Source organism: Columba livia, chromosome 12 (genome assembly GCF_036013475.1).
Source record: "Columba livia isolate bColLiv1 breed racing homer chromosome 12, bColLiv1.pat.W.v2, whole genome shotgun sequence".
Classification (NCBI taxonomy): domain Eukaryota; kingdom Metazoa; phylum Chordata; class Aves; order Columbiformes; family Columbidae; genus Columba; species Columba livia.
The window spans coordinates 15,434,410-15,454,057 of record NC_088613.1 but is presented as its reverse complement, the minus strand read 5'-3'; the positions used below and the strand labels follow the sequence as shown (position 1 = coordinate 15,454,057).

At 42.3% G+C, this 19,648-nt stretch overlaps 1 protein-coding gene across 2 annotated transcripts in view; it reads right to left on the bottom strand.

Moving 5' to 3' along the window:
- COL4A6 (collagen type IV alpha 6 chain) overlaps positions 1-19,648 on the bottom strand; it is a 125,054-nt gene that overhangs the window by 40,487 nt on the left and 64,919 nt on the right. For both annotated transcript variants that reach the window (XM_065077908.1, XM_065077907.1), the window contains exons 4-6: positions 7,047-7,181; positions 5,951-5,995; positions 197-313 (exon numbers count right to left, since the gene is read on the bottom strand). In XM_065077908.1, coding sequence (XP_064933980.1) covers positions 197-313; positions 5,951-5,995; positions 7,047-7,181 — 297 coding nt within the window. The remainder of the gene's footprint in view (positions 1-196; positions 314-5,950; positions 5,996-7,046; positions 7,182-19,648) is intronic.

The following is a 19,648-nucleotide window of genomic DNA, read 5'->3' as shown; positions in this document are numbered from 1 at the left end:
ATGAATTAATGGGATCTTCGTTTTATCACCAGAGTGTAATTTCAATATGAAAATTATACTGAGCTCTAACAATGCTAATAAACTTAGGGTTATTAGGGTTCTTCCAAAGTACTTGGGAGTTACTTTTCCAACAATGGCATGAAAAGCAAATCCTGGCTTAGTGAGTACAGAAAACCATATTTGAGTTGGGACGTACAGGCAACCCAGGCAGGCCAGGAAACCCATCTGATCCAGAAATGCCAGGACTCCCAGTGGTACCATTGCAGCCATCGAGGCCAGGCCGACCTCTAGGTCCAGACTGTCCAGGGTGTCCCTGTGTAAAGGGGAAAAAGAGAATGGCTGACAGGATTAATTATTGTATTAGTAATACTGTCCCCAGAAAAGTGATATCTTCCAAATGGCAGCACAAAACAAAAGAAATACACAACTCCCACTCAAGTTCGGTGTATTACAGACTGCAACAGAACGAGCTTCTTTGGCCAGTTTTGTTTATCCTCCCCAAAGCTTAAACCCTAGAACATTGGCTGCATTCATTTAATCATCTTTTTCTCTGAGGGATAATTTTCTGAAGTACATAACTTGTGCATGACTAGGTCCCAAAAAGGCAATACTCATCCCACAGCAGCCTGAAATACACAGCATACAACACAGTGTAGAACAGCACTAAGGGTGCACCTGACACTGGGAATGGAAGTTACTCATGTAAAAACAAGGGCAGAGCCAGACTCAACAATACTGAGCATTTATGATTCCAATCTGCTTAAAGTTTCAGTGACTTCTCTTCCTCTCCATCGTGCGTTCTTCCTTTTCCTAGTTCAACAGATGTTACAGCTCCAGCATCAGGACACTTAAGCAAAACCACTTTTCTTGTTATATTAAACATTAGGCAACGCAACTGGGAGAAAGACCTGATTAAACTAACAGCATTTAAAAGAAAGTATTTGTAATGGTCAATTATTAATCAAGCAGAGTAGAATACAATTGTACCTAATGCTGATTTCACACCTCTTTTGCCCTGATATAGCTCTGTTAAATTGGCTGGAATTTACTCAGCATGGTACTGGCATAAAGGAGATCAAAAGTTTGAGACTTCAGTTACTTTCTCTTCAGTGTTGTCAGGGTACAGGTAGGCAAAACACAGAAAGGCAGAACTGTCAGTCACACTACCCAGGTATGAAGCAGCTCCTTCTATCCTCCTTTTCACAGAGATCAGTTCTGTGGCTTTCAAATACAGTGTTTTGTGGCAGGAAGAAAAATGAAACTTATGGAGACAGCAACTGACAGTTCTCACCCTCCCCTCTGTACACCCTGATCTTGACTCATCCCAAAAGTACTTTTGTTTGATCCCAAAGATTCATCCTTAAGATACGGCATTAAACACGTTATGACTCACACTAGGAAAGTAAAAGTAAACAGGGATAAAATGGAGATAAAGCAGAACATTAATAATACTTCATGCCTGACACTTAAAACAAAACACACTTGTGTTGCTAAAGGCCTTCCCAGTCCAAGCCAAAAACATATGCTCTGACCAAACCCAATGAGAACTTTGCAGTAATGTAAAGCCTTTTATCTATGGATCTTAAAATGCCTTGCAAAAATGCGGGAATGCTATAATCTTCATTTTACGGATCATGAGCTGGGGGCACACAGTAGCAGAGTGACTTTCCCAAGGATGCAGAACAACTTAGGCTGTAATTACAGGAATGCCTGAGCTGATCACTGCGCTCAGCTGTTGTCGCAAGGGCCATCACACACTTACTCACACCTGCCTCTTCCCTGTGTAGGCATAAGCTCAGGCAGAACAGGCGAGTTGGAGCAGGAAACCAACACAGCAGAGAAATAACTGTTCTGTTTCTTAATGGGGCTAATTTTCAAACAGATGAGTTCCTTGGTCCAGCTCATTTGGCATTTTGCTCTTTGTGCCAACAAAATGGAGAGGAGTGGAGAGAGCCCAGATCTGCTCTCTGTCAGTCAATGAGATGCAACCTAAATGAACGCCAAGTGTGTCTCCACTATAGGATCAAGGCAGCTCACCCAGACAAGTAAAAATTTGAGATTAAACAAGGCCTCAGGACATGGAATGAAGTCATCCCAAAGCATTAGCACCAGGCACCACTGCATACTGCATATCAGTTGCCCTGATGACTAAAGTCTGTTTGTGAAAACACCCACATGTGGTGTGCAAGCAGGGACTTGCCAGGCCACAGGAGAAGGCTGAAGCACCAATTTATTGCCACTTGTGCTTGTCTCTTAGAAATTATTTCATTTGGTTCCCAAAGCTGGACCAAACCAGTGGCAACCCACCTTACTCCATCCATGTGGGATGCCACAGCCAAGAGCAGCGAGTCTCTGAGGGGACAGGCCGTGACTGCAGGGGGACGCCAGAGTGGGCAACATCTATCAGGTCTTTGTTTACACCATCAACATAAACAGAAGCTGTGTGGGACAAGTGCACATGTATCTGGTTACAGCATAAGGTGACCAGCTGCAGGACTTGGTGAAGCTGAACAGCCAAAATCTGCCCCTCAGAGCCAGACAACGGGAGCCAAGCTACTGAGCCCTCAGTGCCGGCCAAGAGCCAGCCCAGAGCACAGAGCTCACTGGTGGCCTCATGTCTTGGGAAATGCTTTGGGTGACACCTAACTCTTGGCCCAACACAGTCTGTAAGTGGCCCAAAACGATTTTAGTATCCTCTCAATATGTGAGGAGGGCTCACAAAGAGAGGATATAAAGTGTGCTGTCCACAGCGACTGCTTATGTGTATTCAATAAATCTGTGGCCCTGTTACTTAATCCCATGGCATCCATGTCTGTGGTTCTGAGCCAAAGCATGACACAGACTGACACACGTGCACATGCCATCTCTTCTGCTTTAGGGAAAAAACCCACAGCATTTCCTACTTTCGAGCTAATCTGCTATCTGAGTTCATGATGTTTTGTTTTAAGAACCTTACCTGAGGAGATACTGAGCACCCACACTGACTTCCTTGAGAGCTGTAAAGTTCTGGCTTAAATGAGCCGTTTCTTTAAAATATTGATTTAAGACCCGGTCTGACCTGAAAAACGATGGTTAATAGTTTCACCGCTCTCACCTCCTCTAATTCTTGTTTTTGGCAGATGTGCCAATTCACCGCAGGCGCCTCAATTGACTAAGGTGGAAAACTTTTACAGCTTTACTTATATGTGGCAGGGTGACTAGTTCACAGACCTGAGCTAAAACACAGGCTGGAGAGATCACTTGTGCTCTCTGTTCTCACAGAAGGGGATGTTCTCTGTGAGACAGATAAGGAAATTTGAACGGTTCATCTAGCCCCTTGCTTTACCTGACTCTTGCTCATACACTACCACCGTGATCCCAAGGGGCTCCTTTCTAAATCAAGCAGCACAAAGGCGATCCCAACAGGAGAGCTCAACAAATATTGAAAAACAAGGAAACAAATGCAATTAATGCTGAACACAAAACTAATTGAATAAGCACTTTCACGGATTGCTATGGCAAAGTGGCCTTTTTACAGTTGCTGCCAAGAGCTTGTATTTCCTCTAGGAGAGTCATAGAACAGAGAACTTTGCATCTCCATGTAGCTATGGTACTTCTCATAGAAATACTTCCTTCTAAAACTCCTTGGACAGTTAATGAAAAGCTATATACAGCTCCTGGCTCTAGCTGCAGCCTTTGCCAGAGGTGTCCTTGAATCTGGCCCCATGGGAAAAAATAAACTTCTTGAGTAGGGCTAAGGAGTTGAGGGTTTCTTCTACAGCGTGACACAGAAAGACTAGTGATAAACACATGTAGCTGCTGTATTTACTAAGTTAAACGGATTAGTCAGGCCAGCTGCAACAACATGATCTACTTGCCACCAGCGTTCCCAAGGGAACGCTGTGGAACACCACTGCCCTTAATGTCAATAGTGGGATTCCCCTCTGAACCACAGCTTTGCAAGCCTTTTGGCCATAACTAAAATATACCTGCCCTTGCTAACATAACTGCATACTATAAAGAATCTCTCTTCATATTTTGATGTTAATTCTTGTGCAGAGATAGCAATATATTTTTAATTCTCTCTTACATGTATGAGCACACACGTGCTCTCTCTCCTTTTCTGGCATTTCACACACCCATATAATGCACGTATGTTCATATATATTTCACAACAAACCTAAGCTACTCCCTACCCTGAAATGCGACTGGCAAAAGCATAAATATTTTTGGAAGTATTTATCTCAATGTAAACAATATGAATTTATTTCCTTTCCCATTTTTCTGTCCTCCAGTTGAAACACAGAGGAGCCACAGTGGTGAGCACTTTGCTGCTCACGAGCAGTAAAATCTGTCTCTCCCGTTCGCCCACCTGCAGAATAGTGTAAAGCAGACAAAGTACATCTGTGAATGCTGGAGGCTTTGAATCCTCTCATCTGCCTCCCCTACTCTCTCCTTGGAATGCCTGTTGCTGCCAACTACCTGGCAATGGCTGCTGCTCTATCTCTGCCTTCACTCATTGTTGGGAATCCCCTTTCTCTAGAGCCCCATCTGAAAAAATACCCTGAGAACAGCACGTTCCCACAGTGTGTTCAATTAAATTAAGTATTATGGGAACAGCTTGTTCTCTTCAGAGCAGGAGGTTTGGCTGGTGGGAAAAGAAAAAAATAGCAGCAAGGGAGTAGAGCAGGAGAGAAAACAGGCAAGGATGAGTGGAGGGGGAGAGAAGGACAAGGGCCAAGAAGGAACAGGAATCAAGCAAGCTCATTTACAGGGCCAACTGTGCATTTCCAGCCAATCTACCAAAACAATTCAGTTTTTGATAGGAAGTATGAAAACAGAGCTCAACTGTTGGAGCTCTTGGTGAACTGAGGAAGTAGAGAAGATGAGAAAGAGCATGAGTATAGTCTGAAGGCACAAGGATACAAAAGATGGAAAACAGCATCAAGAAAAGAAAGACAATTCTAATACCAGAAGGAAAAAGCAGCATGAGCTAAATAGAGAGAGAAAGGAAGTTTGGGGCAATTTCTAAAGCTGGTCCAGCTAAAACTCCCCTGTAAGACATCTTTGCAAAAAACACTGGGGAAAACCAAAGCAAAAGAAAGCTGGTCAAAATACTCTAGGCACATAACTTTTGTATGGTAAAGGAAATAACCATCAGTAGAATGTTAAAGCTCTAAAGAATGAAAGAAACAAACAAAAAAAATTCCTGATGGTTAGAGAAAGTGGTTACCATCCTCTGTCATCTGGAAAATGCAGCAATTATCTCCTTCCTGTCTTAGGTTTCTGCAAGGCTCAGATCTAAACCGGAGCTAGCACCCAGTGAAGAAGGAATGATTCTCCGGAGGGCCTCAGCTCTAATCACTGTTTTCCCTCACATCATAGAAAAAGAAGACTGAGGGTGACCTGAGAAGTTATCACATACAAGAAGATTAATACAAAGTAAATGGGTACAATCTGCTCTCTGTGTCCATGATGAGTAAGATGAGAACAAAGAGGTTTAAACTGCAGAAAGAAAGACTGAAATTAGGCATTAGCAAAGAAGTTAGAGTCCCATCATTATAAGGTTTTAAGAACTGGCTAGGAAACACATACTAAAAATGGCCTGAAGCACAGCTGATCATGCCTGTTGGGCTGAGGTTCCTTTCAATTCCATAAGTCTATGATTTTATGATATGGTATTTTCTAGACATGGTGCTGAAAGAAAAGCTTATCAATGATGCAGTGTAGCCCCATGGCACTCAGGCTCTCTTCCTGATACATATCAACTTCCTATCATCCCATAATAGGATCCAAACCTCTTACAAACCACTGTGGGACCACCAGGTAGACTAGCAAACACTGCCGTTTCCCTCCAGAGAGCAGCGAGCACTTGCAAGATACCCAATGCATGTGCTAGGACAGTCTCATTGTGCTTACGTCCTTTTGGTTGTAACTTTCTGGTAATTTATTTGTACAGATGCAAACTTACTGGGATCCCATTGATGCCTTGAAATCCTGGAACTCCCATTGGGCCCTGAAGGAAAAAAGTACACATTATATTTCACCTTATCAATCTGTATATGTCAGTTACCTGTGAGATACTTTCCACTCCAACATTTTCGGTCTTGGACTTTAGCTTTCAAAACCAAGAGGAAATTATCTCATGCAGATTCTCTCTGACCACAGGGGTCAGTGAAGGCAGGAACTGAGCATCTGAGCTTGACTGGGTGCCAACTGAGTGTTGCAGGAATGTTTTAATCAGGCAATTTAAAGTAAAAATATAATCTCCTACTGCACATCTGGGGAAAACAAGATGCCAGGAAAATAAACAATCCAGAATAAACTTAATTTTCGGTGTTAAACTTGACCTTCCAAGAGTTTCAACAGAACTTATAGGGTTTTCTGTCTGTACTTGAATAGCACCACCCAGAGATATGCAGACCACTGAATTAACTTCAGACTACTCCTGTCTGAGTTGCAAGTAATTACCAGTTTGTTGGTTTTACTGCTCTGCTCTGGATAGTAGCAAGACAGACCATGTAAGCAGATTACCTAGCCTAAACTGCTCTTGCTTCAGAGAAGTAAAGTATATTGCTTCTGCCTACTCTTGCACACTGCATTCACTGATACCCACACTTTACGGGTTATTCCATTTGATATGACCTAGTTTACAACATTATTCCTGTTAAAAATAACTGCACCTGCAAAACTGAATTGCAGGTTTCATTTAGTACCCATTCTTTTTGCTTTTCTAGACACCAACTCAGGATCTTCTACACGGGAACCAGTTCCAGATCTCTCTGAACGCCCTTTCTCCCCGGGCACGTGAAGTGAAAGACTGTTTGCAATGACGATACCCATTTGGTTATTATCCATCTACCAGGATGGCTACAACGTTCAGTAACTTTAAGAACTGTGTTTCCTTTCCAAAATAAGAGGATTCTCTGAAGATACTAACGAAATGCTCTTTTGTCCTTACCCCATGGCAGCTAGACCAAGATTATCTTTATTCATTCAAAAATATATACAAGGCCATAGATCTATTGCAGAGGGGGAAAAAAAGGAAAAGTCAGTGTTGAGCCTACCTTGTCTCCCTTCTGTCCAGCTGGTCCAGGGGGGCCCACTGCTCCCCTCTCACCTTTTGCTCCTGGCAAACCTTCTGGGCCAGTAAGTCCAGGTGCACCTATTGGTCCCTGAAGCCCAATTGGTCCTGGGCGACCCTAATATACAACAACAAAAAAATAAGTCAATGCGCCATGTTCACAAACGTCTTTGCAATTATTCTATCCAACTCAATCTTTAATACAATTTGATACCTCTCGGGATAGTCAGTACATCCTGAGGTTTTCTGTGTACATTCTCAGATAAAGAGTGTTTAGAGGTTGTTTTGGATAAGTCATGAGTAATAGTAAGAAATCTCCATTTTCCTGGCAGTTTTATTACTACCCATATTGCTGTAGGAAGGAACAGGGGAAGACAACAGTGTTTTGAGATTAAACTGGCTGCTGCTTCTTGAATTTGCACCTCTATTTCCAAACTGCAAAGTACAAAAACATTTGGCTTATGCTTTAGATCAAGCACAACAAAAAGATAACACAAGATGCAAGAAGTCCATGGATCACATGCAGTCGGAAAGCACACCTTAGAGAATCTGAACTAGTACAATGGTCGGCTCAAGACCGGCATGGATTCCACCCTGCTCTCCACATTCATTACCCTACAGTCAGGGTGTGGATTTTGACTTCTCAAGCACGAAAGAAGGATGCGATGACTGAGCATCGCCCGAAGATGGCAGCCTTTTCTACAACTCATTGTTGTACTCGTTGCTGAAACAAGCCAACGTTTAAAAATTTTGCTGTAGGTGCTCTGATTCCTGATAAGGCTCAGAAGCTGCCTCTTGGCAGGTGAACCCTGAACGCAGAGTTTTGTGTCAACATTTTTGTACTTTTTACTTGGTTCATTTTGAGAGATCAAGAGAGTCTAAGGTCCCGAAGAATCAGCAGAAAATGGCAGTTTAGGGCTATGCTTTCTACTGGCAAGACAGTGGGTGGATTACATGAAGTTATCCATGCAAAGAATCAAGCCTTACATTAAAAGATACGGATCAGAGGAAGAAGTTAACAAAAACCCCTCTTCTTTCAGTTCTCCTCTAGGCTCATGACCGTGGTAGTGTGTTTGCCTTCTATTTCCCTAACTCCTTAAAACAGCAGAAGGAATGCAGCTCCCTGCTGCAAGTGTTTTAGTCATCTCAGCTGGAGACACAAAGTCCTGACTCCATGCCTTGGCAGGTAAACGACTTTACAGTTAATTTTAAAATGCATTTTTACATGTTAATAATGAAGCAAACTGAAATGAAATGTAACTGATTTTAAAAATTCTTCTTCTGGGATCATTTTTAGTACCTGTTTAGGCTAAAACATTTCAGCCCATATTCCATGTTTCTTCACTACTGGAGCAGTTTCTTTCAAGGCGCAGTGGTTTCCCTGTGTCACTTTTTCTGCTGTGATTGTTTCATCCTGGCCTTTTAACTGAGGTCAAGTGCATGTTTTGTATTTCATACCTTTTCTGTCTAGACACTATCCATAGCGTGCACTTCCAGAGGCACATGCTCACATCCGAAAAGGCTTTTCTGTTGATTATTTTTAGCTTTCTTCACCCTGGGCTAATTACCAATGGAATCCTTTATATTGGGAACCATATGATCATAACATTAATCCCCAGATCTTCAGTGGTCCTTGGCAACCGTACGCAACAAGGAACACGTTATGGAAATCACATGCTTTGCTCTCACTTTCAGTCTCAGCTTTAAGTTTTTAATGTCCCGTGGTCACAAGTTGTTCAGAGTCCTTCAGGCAACACCTGAGCAGCCACCCACCAGAGCAACAGCACCCAGGAGTCCACCAAGGCTTCTGGACAACACACACTGGGAATTCCTCACTTGTTTGAATTGCTAACACTTCTGTATGCAATTAATTTGATTGCCTGGTTAATGACAGTGCTTCACAATGACCGGGAGTGATAGGAATTAAAATTTCAGGCGGCTTTTGTCTTGCTGTGCGGCAGGGCACTGTGAGAAACACATCTAGAGGAGACGGCCAGGAGCAGTAACTGCAGTTCTGCAGCTCTCTGACACGACAACTAAACACATTCTCTGTGATTTCATTGGTAAAACGCTCTCTTTTGCCTTAGTGCCCTACAAGAAAGGTTTTAACAGCACTTGAAGATTTTATCTAGTGCCTTAGAGTGTCACGAAACCAGAAAGACACAGTAAAGTGCTTCTAATCTCTCTGATAATGTGATTATGCCATGATAATCAGGCTCTCAAGAATTCCTACTGTTTCCTTTGAAGTCTGTGTGGATGGAAATCACGTTTTCTATGCTGCAACAAAGGACTTGCCTCCGCTGCTAAAAAAGCGGCGTTTTTAGCCCCTCTAGCACTGCCGTGAAGGATCCCAAGATAAAAGCATTATAAAGAGCAGGCACCATGGTGTGCAGGAGCAATCCCAGGGCAAAAGCACAAGGAGAGCCCAGGTTTTACCACAAGGTAAACTTACAGGGTTCAACCCCAGGCGGAACTACTGTTTGACCTCACTAAGTTTATCTTGTGGTAGAAAGTTAAGTGGTAAAAGTTCAGTCTTTGCTGTGCTTTGGCATCACGAATGCTCTTACTTATCCAAAGGATAAAAGGAATAAAACATTTTTTAGCAGTGAGGACAAACTTAAACATAAAATGTGGATTACATAAAACAGAAACTACAGTGAATCAACAGAACTCCCTATTTTTTCAACTTTTTTTTGTTCAAAATATGTAGTCCAGCAGCCTGTAGAAAAGCCATTAGTAATGAAATCAAATGGTATCATTTTGGTTTCCTGGCTGCATGACAAACTTCTTTAAAATTATAAAAAAATTATAAAATGATATTAACACCGAGCAAGGACAAAGCCTATGAAATTACTGTGACTTCGGAATGTTTTCTCAAATGCCCATTAGAATTTCATATATTTGAAAACCATGACCTGCATTCTCAAACACATTTGTGCACCAGGCTTTTATTAGGCAAGCAGCACTAAATGATGCCTGTCTCTCTGGAATGAATACGCTGCTGCTAAAAAATAGCATTGTTTCTTGATATACCATGGCATTTCCATAGATAATTACAGGATTTTGACCAGTTTGTGCCACAAGTTCTATATGAGCCATATGCATCTCTGTTATGCACTTAGCCATTGCAAACCATTAAAAATACAGAGATGTCTCAGACACCGAGGTTTCAATTCCCAGTGTGTGGTAACCAAGAGGAAAGAATGGCCGGGGTAGGAACCTCCCATTGCTCCCGAATCACCACACTGCAGAAAGCAGTAAAACAAAATGGCCTGAAAATCTAATTTGATGGCAGTGTCTTTCAAGATGGAAAACGTTCTGCAACACGCGCCTTCTTCCCCTCACCCTTCAAATTCATCTGCATCCCAGGGTGTGGTGGGGAAAGGCCAGCATGGTGGCTCATGATGGGGCCTCTAAGGAATTCACTGCTACACAATCAAATACATCACAGTTTCTCTATTGTCCCTACCCCTTTTGCCAACTCTAATACCCCACATAAAATTTCGCCCACTGAAGCAGAGCTGCTACACATAGCATTGCAAATTCCAAACATTCTTTTCCCCCCCCTCGTTGCCTCTGTGAGCTTGGGAAATAAAGTGTAAATCTATTTGATTTGTCGCTGTGCAAAGGAACACGTGACAGTGATATAGAACCAGTGGACATGCCCCTTATTTCAGGGACAAAAAAAATGTAATAATACAAATGCCTACTTACTTGGGGGACAGTTCTACGAGCCTCACTCACTATCAAATACTATCTCAGTGTTTCATCACCAAAAAGGACATCGGAACTCACAAAGTGAGAGAAGTTTAGCAGGACACCACTGATCAGGTAGGGCAGAACTGACCCCTATTTCAGTTAGTAAATTCGTAGACTACTGAATTTTAAGCAGCAAAGCATTATTACTTTTTTTTTTCTAAGCAAAATTAAGATCCAGTGTATGATAACAGAACCTGAATTTAAAGATGTTCAGGTTTTCTAAAACTAACATATAGTTCATTCTCTATGAGAATTCAGTGACCACACTCTAATAAAGGGTCTTGTTCACGCTATTTCTTAGTCCACTATTTCCCCCATAAGCAAAGTTTTATCAACACAAAAAAATTGCTAGTGACAAAGATTTACTTCACAAGCAAATGCTTTGTAGCACCTTACACTCAGCCGATCCCATTAAGGCAAACCAAAGACCAGCCATTAAATCCTTATGGCCCTAAAAATGAATGTTCTCATATACTGCACACACCAAGCGGAATTCAGCTCGGAACTTCCAAGGAAGACCTACGTACCCGATTCCCGTGTTGCCCAGGACAACCTGTACAAGGGACAGACCCTTCGAGATGCTCTTTCACGCAGACCAATGGCATTACCCGCTTCCATCCCGGCCCTTCTCTCTGATCGGGGTGACGTGTTACAAAAGGCGACTTGCACAGAACTCAGATGGAGTGTCCGTAGGTGACTCATGGGTGCAAGGCCACCCTGTGGCCATTAGTGACCAGCATGACCTCGGGTCAAGCGCTTCTCCTCTCTGCCCCATCCCCTCTCCTGCTCGGCAGGATTCCTGCGGCAGGGTTATCTCCAGCACCAGAGTCCTGCGCTCCGCTGGGGCCCCACGCTTCTACTGTAATAATAATAATTACTGATAAAAACCCCTTCACTGCTTTCCTAAATTACAGGTCAGGTACCTAGTGACTTGCTCACATTCCAGAGTAATTATTTTCCCTACTGAAAAATGCTTTGTACTTTTTAAAGAAAAGTATTCTTCAGTTTTTCTTCTAAAAACTCAGCAAAATTCTGGTTCAAAATGGCTTCTTTATTTCTGTCATATAATTTACTGTTCCCCTGCGCAGCTTTTTGCCCGCACAGCATGAGATGAATACACAAAACTGTACATAAATGCAGCAGTAACAGACCAGAAAAAACATCCCGTGCAACAACACCGCTTCATCCAGCACCTTCCCAAAAATACCATATTTTTTTCCTTTCTGGTCTCTGCTTCTTAAGGAAGGATATCGGGGTAAATTTTTTTTAAAATGTATTTTTTTAAGAGAAGAAACAAATTATTCCTGTACCATGTGAACTTCTTCAATATCATAATTCCTCTTAGAATCTCTGTGTTTCGGCGAAGCAGAGCTCGGCACGCTCACGCTGCGCGGCCAAGGCTGCTCTGGGCATCTCGGGAGCAATTGGTGAATGCAGCAATGAGCAACTGCAGGCTGGTGCTCATAATAATTTCCAATTGTAGCTCATGTGATAGACTCCATTTTAAAAAAATACTTTTGTTTTTTCCACTAAGTCTGAATAGACATGATCACAAGTAGAAAATCCAGGTGATAAAAAAAATGTGTGCATATATATATATATATATATTTATATATTGTTTTACACCCTATTTTTAAACTGCTTAAAAATAATGAAATTTGATTCCTTAAACCATTTTGCTTCTTGAATCCTGTACTTCAGCTACATAAAGTTGCAATGGAAGGTTTACCACATTATAAATATAGAACTGCATATAAACCCTGCACATTAAACAGCAACAACTATTTATTTTTAAATTGGATATTTAAATCTCTGAAAACTTTGTTCTTCAGAATGCTCAATTTCCAGTTAACAACTTTCATGGAACATTCTGATCCAATCAATTCCACATATTGCTATTTCTATTCATAGAACTCAAAGAGACCACATACTGTCATCTTTTCCACACCAGGGACAATGCTGGGAGTGACTCAGTGTTAACTCTAAGTAATTATTCTGTTTTATACTTCATAACCTTTAAATAAATTGCTTATAATATAAAAAAAAAAAGTAAGAGAGTCAAAAAGGATGACTCAGATTGCTTTTTTGCTTTGATGTACTGAAATGTCCAAGTTAGATAAGACAGCAAGAGCCTGTGGAAATGCTCCGGGCCACAGAGAACACAGATAATGTGTGGGTTGTGACACCCGTGTCAGATGTGCGGGCGAGGTGACAGCGCTGCACGCCACGGAGAAGGGGATCCGTGCGTAACCCCGAGCGTCAGACAGAATGAATATAAAGATATTATTTGTGGGGATTTTTTAAAATAAAGAACAAGCGGCATACTATTTTTACAAAGGATGGTGGTGACTTACGTTGTATTTCAACTAAAAGAATAACAGTTGTATGAAAATGATGAGTTTAAGCTTATTTTTAAGGAGATGCGTTATATATCTGAATGACATTTACTGGCCCTTTTCATGATCACCCCTCAGAATTACGCCTATTTCAGCAGAAACTGCACACAACAGCTGTCGTGGATTGCAGAGAGCAGGTACTGCTGAACCGTGACCCACAGTGTCAGCGCAGCACAGGTGATCACCCCACAATCCCCAGCTTACCCACTGCTCGGTTAAGCTAATTGGTCATGAGGCTCAGGTAATACAGAGTCATCTGAGATTAACTTTACGCTGCTTGGCATGGCAAAAGATTTTTTTGCTAGCTTGACTGATATCTTTAGGGCCGTCTTGTGTTTTAAACTGGAGGGGCAATACTAGGTTCATACATAAACAGAGAGCAATTCACATAGCCGGCATACAGGACTGACAGCTGGCAGGACTCCTTTGAAATCACACACGTGTTTAAGCCTGACTTAAATGCAAGGAGGAGGTACCAGTGGCCAGGAACCAATCCCACACCTCATGGACCTCTGGCCTTACGTCACACTCATCAACATTGCAAAAAATGGGCCTTATGTTGAAAGGATGGATTACACAATTATGAAATCTTAGCAAAAATGTTGCAGCAAGTAAGGTCTAGCTGACTTCAATCTGCTTAGGAACTGAGTATTTTTTTTTATTTATTTAACAAAAGAGCATAGTACAGCCAAAGGTTTGAATGGTTTATGAGATTTTATGGTCTTTTGCAACCTCAGTTCATCTTCTCCCCCTCAAGTCTCTGGTGCCTAATCTCTAAAAAATGTTTTAAGAAAGCCTTTACAGTTCCCTGACCTGTTCACATAGGACAGCAGCTGTCATAACACTTTCCTGCCCTTAACTGAAGCAAGGGCCCTTCTGAATATTGTGTACATCTCTTGACAGCAGCACAAGTCCTGAGCTGAATTTTAATACAAAAGAGTTAGTTATTTCAGAAGAAAACACAGGGTTTCCCTAGGACTTCCTTCCATTTTCCTGATGGCAGTATGGGAAAGCAGACAAGGTAGCATATGCAAAGCACCTTTTTTTCCCCCAGAATGCACCAAGTCATCACTGGTGAGAACGGTAGAAAATGACCAAATGGGAGCTCCTCAGCAGTCAGTCCCCAAAACAGGCCTTGCAGTATGTACTATGTGTATATATACACATGTATATACAGTATACATGTGTATATATATTGGCTCTCCAACAAATTTGGTAAGATCAAGCATACTATTTTTCACAAGCCATTTAAAGGATTTTTACCTAACTCATTACCGAGGAAGATACCACGCTAATTATAGATATTAGACACCCTACAACACACAGCTTTTTCAGGGATCTGCTCTGGGCTCATCACAGTATCACAGTATGTTTGGGATTGGAAGGGACCTCAAAAGCTCATCCAGTCCAATCCCCCTGCTGGAGCAGGAACGCCTGGGTGAGGTCGCACAGGAACATGTCCAGGCGGGTTTTGAATGTCTCCAGAGAAGGAGACTCCACAAGGCCCCTGGGCAGCCTGTTCCAGTGCTCTGTCACCCTTACCGAGAAGAAGTTTTTTCTCAAATTTAAGCGGAACCTTTTGTGTTCCAGCTTGATCCCATTACCCCTTGTCCTATCATTGTTTGCCACCGAGAAGAGCCTGGCTCCATCCTCATGGCACTCACCCTTTATATATTTATAAACATTAATGAGGTCCCCCCTTAGTCTCCTCTTCTCCAAACTAAAGAGACCCAGCTCCCTCAGCCTTTCTTCATAAGGGAAATGCTCCACTCCCTTAATCATCTTGGTTGCCCTACGCTGGACTCTCTCCAGCAGTTCCCTGTCCTTCTGGAACTGAGGGGCCCAGAACTGGACACAATATTCCAGGTGTGGTCTCACCAGGGCGGAGTAGAGGGGAAGGAGAACCTCTCTGATCTACTGACCACCCCCCTTCTAATACACCCCAGGATGCCATTGGCCTTCCTGGCCACAAGGGCACAGTGCTGGCAGTGCTGGCTCATGTGGAAAGAAGGACACGCAGCAATGTGTTGTTTTCCCTTCCACTTATCCCTATCGCCCTACAGAACAAACCAAAAAGCCTGATGTCTTTCTGAAGCACTGGGTAAGTGAACAGCCACGATGAACTTTTTGCTACCTCCCCCTCTGGCTGGCATTTCCAAACTGCCTTCTTCATGGACTCAAGTGACAGAAGATTCATTGTTGTAAAAAAATGTTGTCAGTAGAAAATTAGCTGTATTAAGCAGTGTGCTGAACAAGTGAAATCTTGCCAGTGTCAGGCCTGCTAAGACTATTAAAGGGACATTGTATCTAGAAAGGCAGGGAGGGTTCGGCCACATGCTGCAGCCGGACAGACTCCAAACCTCCCCAGGCGCTGCTGTGCCCAGATCTGTTAATTTGCTCCGGGCTCCTCTCCAGTTCTTTCTTTTACAACAAACCCAATTTTAAAATTTCTAATTCCCTTGCAAGCAGAGGCTGTGAAAAGTCAGCGTTTCCTCAGGGACAGAGCAGGGCTGTGCGCAAGGAGCTGATCTCGCAGGAAGAGGCTGCCCAAACCATTCCCAGTACAACCCCTCCGCAGCAGACTGGAGGTTTGTCTGTCCCTGTCACACCGAGGGGCACAGCCACTGACTTCCGTGCGTCCCACACAGGCTGCAAGAGCCCAGGCCGTGCATGGAGAAAGCTGCGGTTCAGCTCTCCGAGAAGCAAACGAGGGGGAGAAACTGAACATCTGAGTCGACAAGTCGCTCTTTTGCAGCCAGAATTCTCTGTCCATGAGCCTCTATAGCACCCACCGAGCTGAGGGATTTAGAAAACTGAAGACTGAGACAGGAAGGAAGGAAGGAAATGGGGAACCAGTAATAAAAAGGTCAAAAATACCTCTCCACTGGCTCACAGTTTCTAATACATTTCAACTACATTTGACTACTTTTCTCTTTCTGCCTAGGAAGTGGAAATCAAGCACAGCCAAGACATGTCCTGCTCCCCCAATAACACAGACATGAGATAACGCAGAGATAAGGAATATACCCAGAAGCATGAGACAAAGAGACGGAAAAGGAGCCGCGGAAGCCCCTTCTGCTCTGTGGATGATACAGAGAGCTTTGCATTTCCCCCATGCTGTGGGAACAGAGAGTGTCCCTTTGTACCAAAACCTCCCCAAACGTGACGTTCAGCCAGTAACAACAGGAACGATGATGAAGAAACCAGTAACCAAAAATACCAGAAAAGCCTTGAGGTTTCCATGTATGCAAACAGCTACAAAGCTGTGATAACTCACCTTACAGGATGCCTTCTTGGCCTTTCTAAAGGGTCTCATGCTAGAGATAAAAATATAGTTCCTGAACGTCTTACTCTGCACTCACTGCAGCTCTTTATTGCAGTTTCAGCTGCAGATGAGCTATTCCCAGCTTCAGCTTCTATCGGCAGCTAAACTAAGTTCTGAGTTCATATGAACCCAGGCAATTATCCTCAGGAGCTCACGTCCACCAGATGCATCTAACACCAGCAGTTCAGGAGTATTTCTACAGGAACAGCCACACAGAGGAGAAGAACACAGACATATACAAGAATAGCTGCAAAAATGCCAGTTAAAGAGTTCTAGCAAAGGTTTAATGCCTTCTAGAGAGAAACCACCCACTAATCAGCAAGAGCCAGGACGAAGTTAAAGGGTACCAGTCTTTAGGACAATTATCCCAGGCTTACCAGCTGGGTTCCCTGCTAAGCACTGGAGTGGACAGGCCTAGTTTTTTTCTGGGCTAGCAATAGCAATGTTCCTGTCTCTTCAGGCAATTTTAGACCCGGATCTGGAGCGTGCAGCCTGGGCTAGGCTCATGCATTCCCAGATTTCTGCAACGCCAAATCAAACTCATTTTTAAATCATATTAAAGGGCTGGAGGCATTTGGTCATTCAAATAAAATAAGTATCTGTTTACATACATGCAAAAACCCCCCAAATGTTTTCTGCCAGGCAGAGAGTTTCAATCAGAAACACTCAGTTCATCAGAGCTACAGAAAACAGTCTTGTCTTTGATGCCAAAGACATTGTGAGTTTCCACTTGATTTGCTACTTCTACTTTGAAGGTAATTATCAATAAAATGTATCAGTGAAGTAATAACTGGAAATGCCATTGGACAACAGTTTATCTGAACAGATTAGAGTAAAAAAATGGCTAGATGTGATATGAGGAAAAAGTGATAATGTAGTGTATGACACATCTCAAGGGAGACTGATCATTTATTTTCCATGGCAATTACTCTAGAGCAACAAATTCTCTTAAAGGACCATAGTGGAGGACCATTTTAATGGAGATATCATAATATCACATGAATTTGTTAATTCGCAGCTGTAGCTCTGCTGGGGCTACTACTCCCTTAGTTTTCACACTTCTTATGGAAGTTTCCTGTGTTGCTGTCGACCTTTTCACTGTATTCCGGAAAAACTTAGCTTGGCTTAAATGCTGCCAAGTTATCAACTGAGAGAACAACCTTCATATTTAACAGCTTGCCTTTGAATCTTCATCGAAGTTGCTCAATCTTTTCGTATTTCTCTTTGTCTATCAGCAGGTATCCCAGCTACTGATGTGGCTGGTTGTATTAGAGTGATATTAGTTTGCCTTACTGCATTTTGTTATAATCTATACATTGAGGTGACTTGGTTGCAGAAACTACTTAATAGTAAGTAAAATAGCACAGATTTATTTTAATACTTGGAATAAAACATAGCTGTGTTTTTTCAGGTGCTAACTAACACAATAATTAAATAAAAGATGACAATGTTTGTAATTGTGTTCTCTGTTTCTGCAAAATGTGAAGTGAATCATTGGAATACAAACAAATGTGAACAACAAAGATTTGGATCACAAGCATAACACTGGTACTCTACAAGTAGATTTAAATGCCTGTATCCAATCTTGCCCTCGGGAGTTTATCTCAATTTGTCTCAAGCTCTTTAGAGAACAAGCTTGTAAACTGCTGAGATAGCTGAATTTAAATTCTGAAACCTTCCTCTAACTTAGCTTGCAATTCAGCTCACAGCGTAACCTATTCTGGACCAGGAATCTAACACTGCTTTTTTGGCTCACTTTTATCATACGGGAACATCTAACTGTTCTATTAAATTACGCTGTTACACAGAAAGTGTGTATCTATAAATTGCCACAAGTAAAAAAACGTTCCAGATAAACAATCTTGTCTTTTATCCTTTGTTCTTAATGATGCATTACTTACGTCCTTTCCCTGTCCAATATCCAGTTTTCATGCTATTACAACCAAATTTTAGCACTTAGTACAATGGGACTCTGAAAGTGGCATCTGATCCATGCAGCATGCAGCTACCTCTGAGCCTTGCTACCATATCATGTATTAACATTATTCATCTGGCGAATTCTTTTTTCTTTTGGAAAAGAAAGAAAAAGACAAAAACCCACACACATTTAAACAAACAAACACACACGTTTTTAGCCACCAGACCATGTGCCACATGCTAAACATTCTGTTTACAAGAGAGAAACACAGCAAAAGTTCTCATTATCCACTAAGGTCACTCAGCCCCAAAGGATGCCTCCAGTTGGAAGGCAGGCGGTGAAAGTAGGACATCCAGAGATCTGTCCGGTGAGGGGTCAGCGCAGAACAATGGATTCTCTGCAAGCAGTTTCCCCTACATTTTGCCTCCCATAGCCTTCCCAGCATGTTGCTGGCACTTGAGAAAGGTCTGAACGGCTCTCCTTGCACAGGGCTCTGCTAAAAACAAAATTATCTGTTGGAACAGATAGTATTAGTCAAGATTTAAAACTCAGATGGGAACCGTTTGCTTATTCAAGATAGCGGATTTAGAACAAAAATGCTTCCCAGGGACCTGTTACACAGGAGAGCCGAGGGGAGTTTTGCAAACATGCAAACAATTCACTTTAAAGGGAAAAATGAAGTCTGTGAACTCTCATCTACACATTGCTTGGAAACATCCAGACCAAAGCAGGAGGACCGGAGGGTGGCAGAGGCCTGCAAATCTACAAACATAACATTCGGAGAGATTCCACTTATCTCTGGAGGCTTAAGCAGAGCAGGTCCAGGCAAAATTTTACTGCGGTGCCTGATAACAAGAAGCGCCAGTCAGTCAGTGGCTGGTTTACTAAGCAGTGTCAGAGAGTGAACTGCAATTAGTAAAAATAACTTCAAACCAAAGTCAGGGAGAGAAAAAAATAGAGGATTTTTCATTTCTCCTAGTAAGTGTTGCATATTGATCAAGGACGGAAATGAACTCTTCACCTACTCGAATTCCCACTGGCTAAGGTATATAGAATAAATGATTAATTCCAATTTTGCTTGTCATCACATAAATTGTATGTTTAAGTCCTTGGACATCTACTACGTGGCTGTATTAACACTCCAAAAAGCTTCATTCATTTGTTGGTATAAACTACACTTCCAGTCT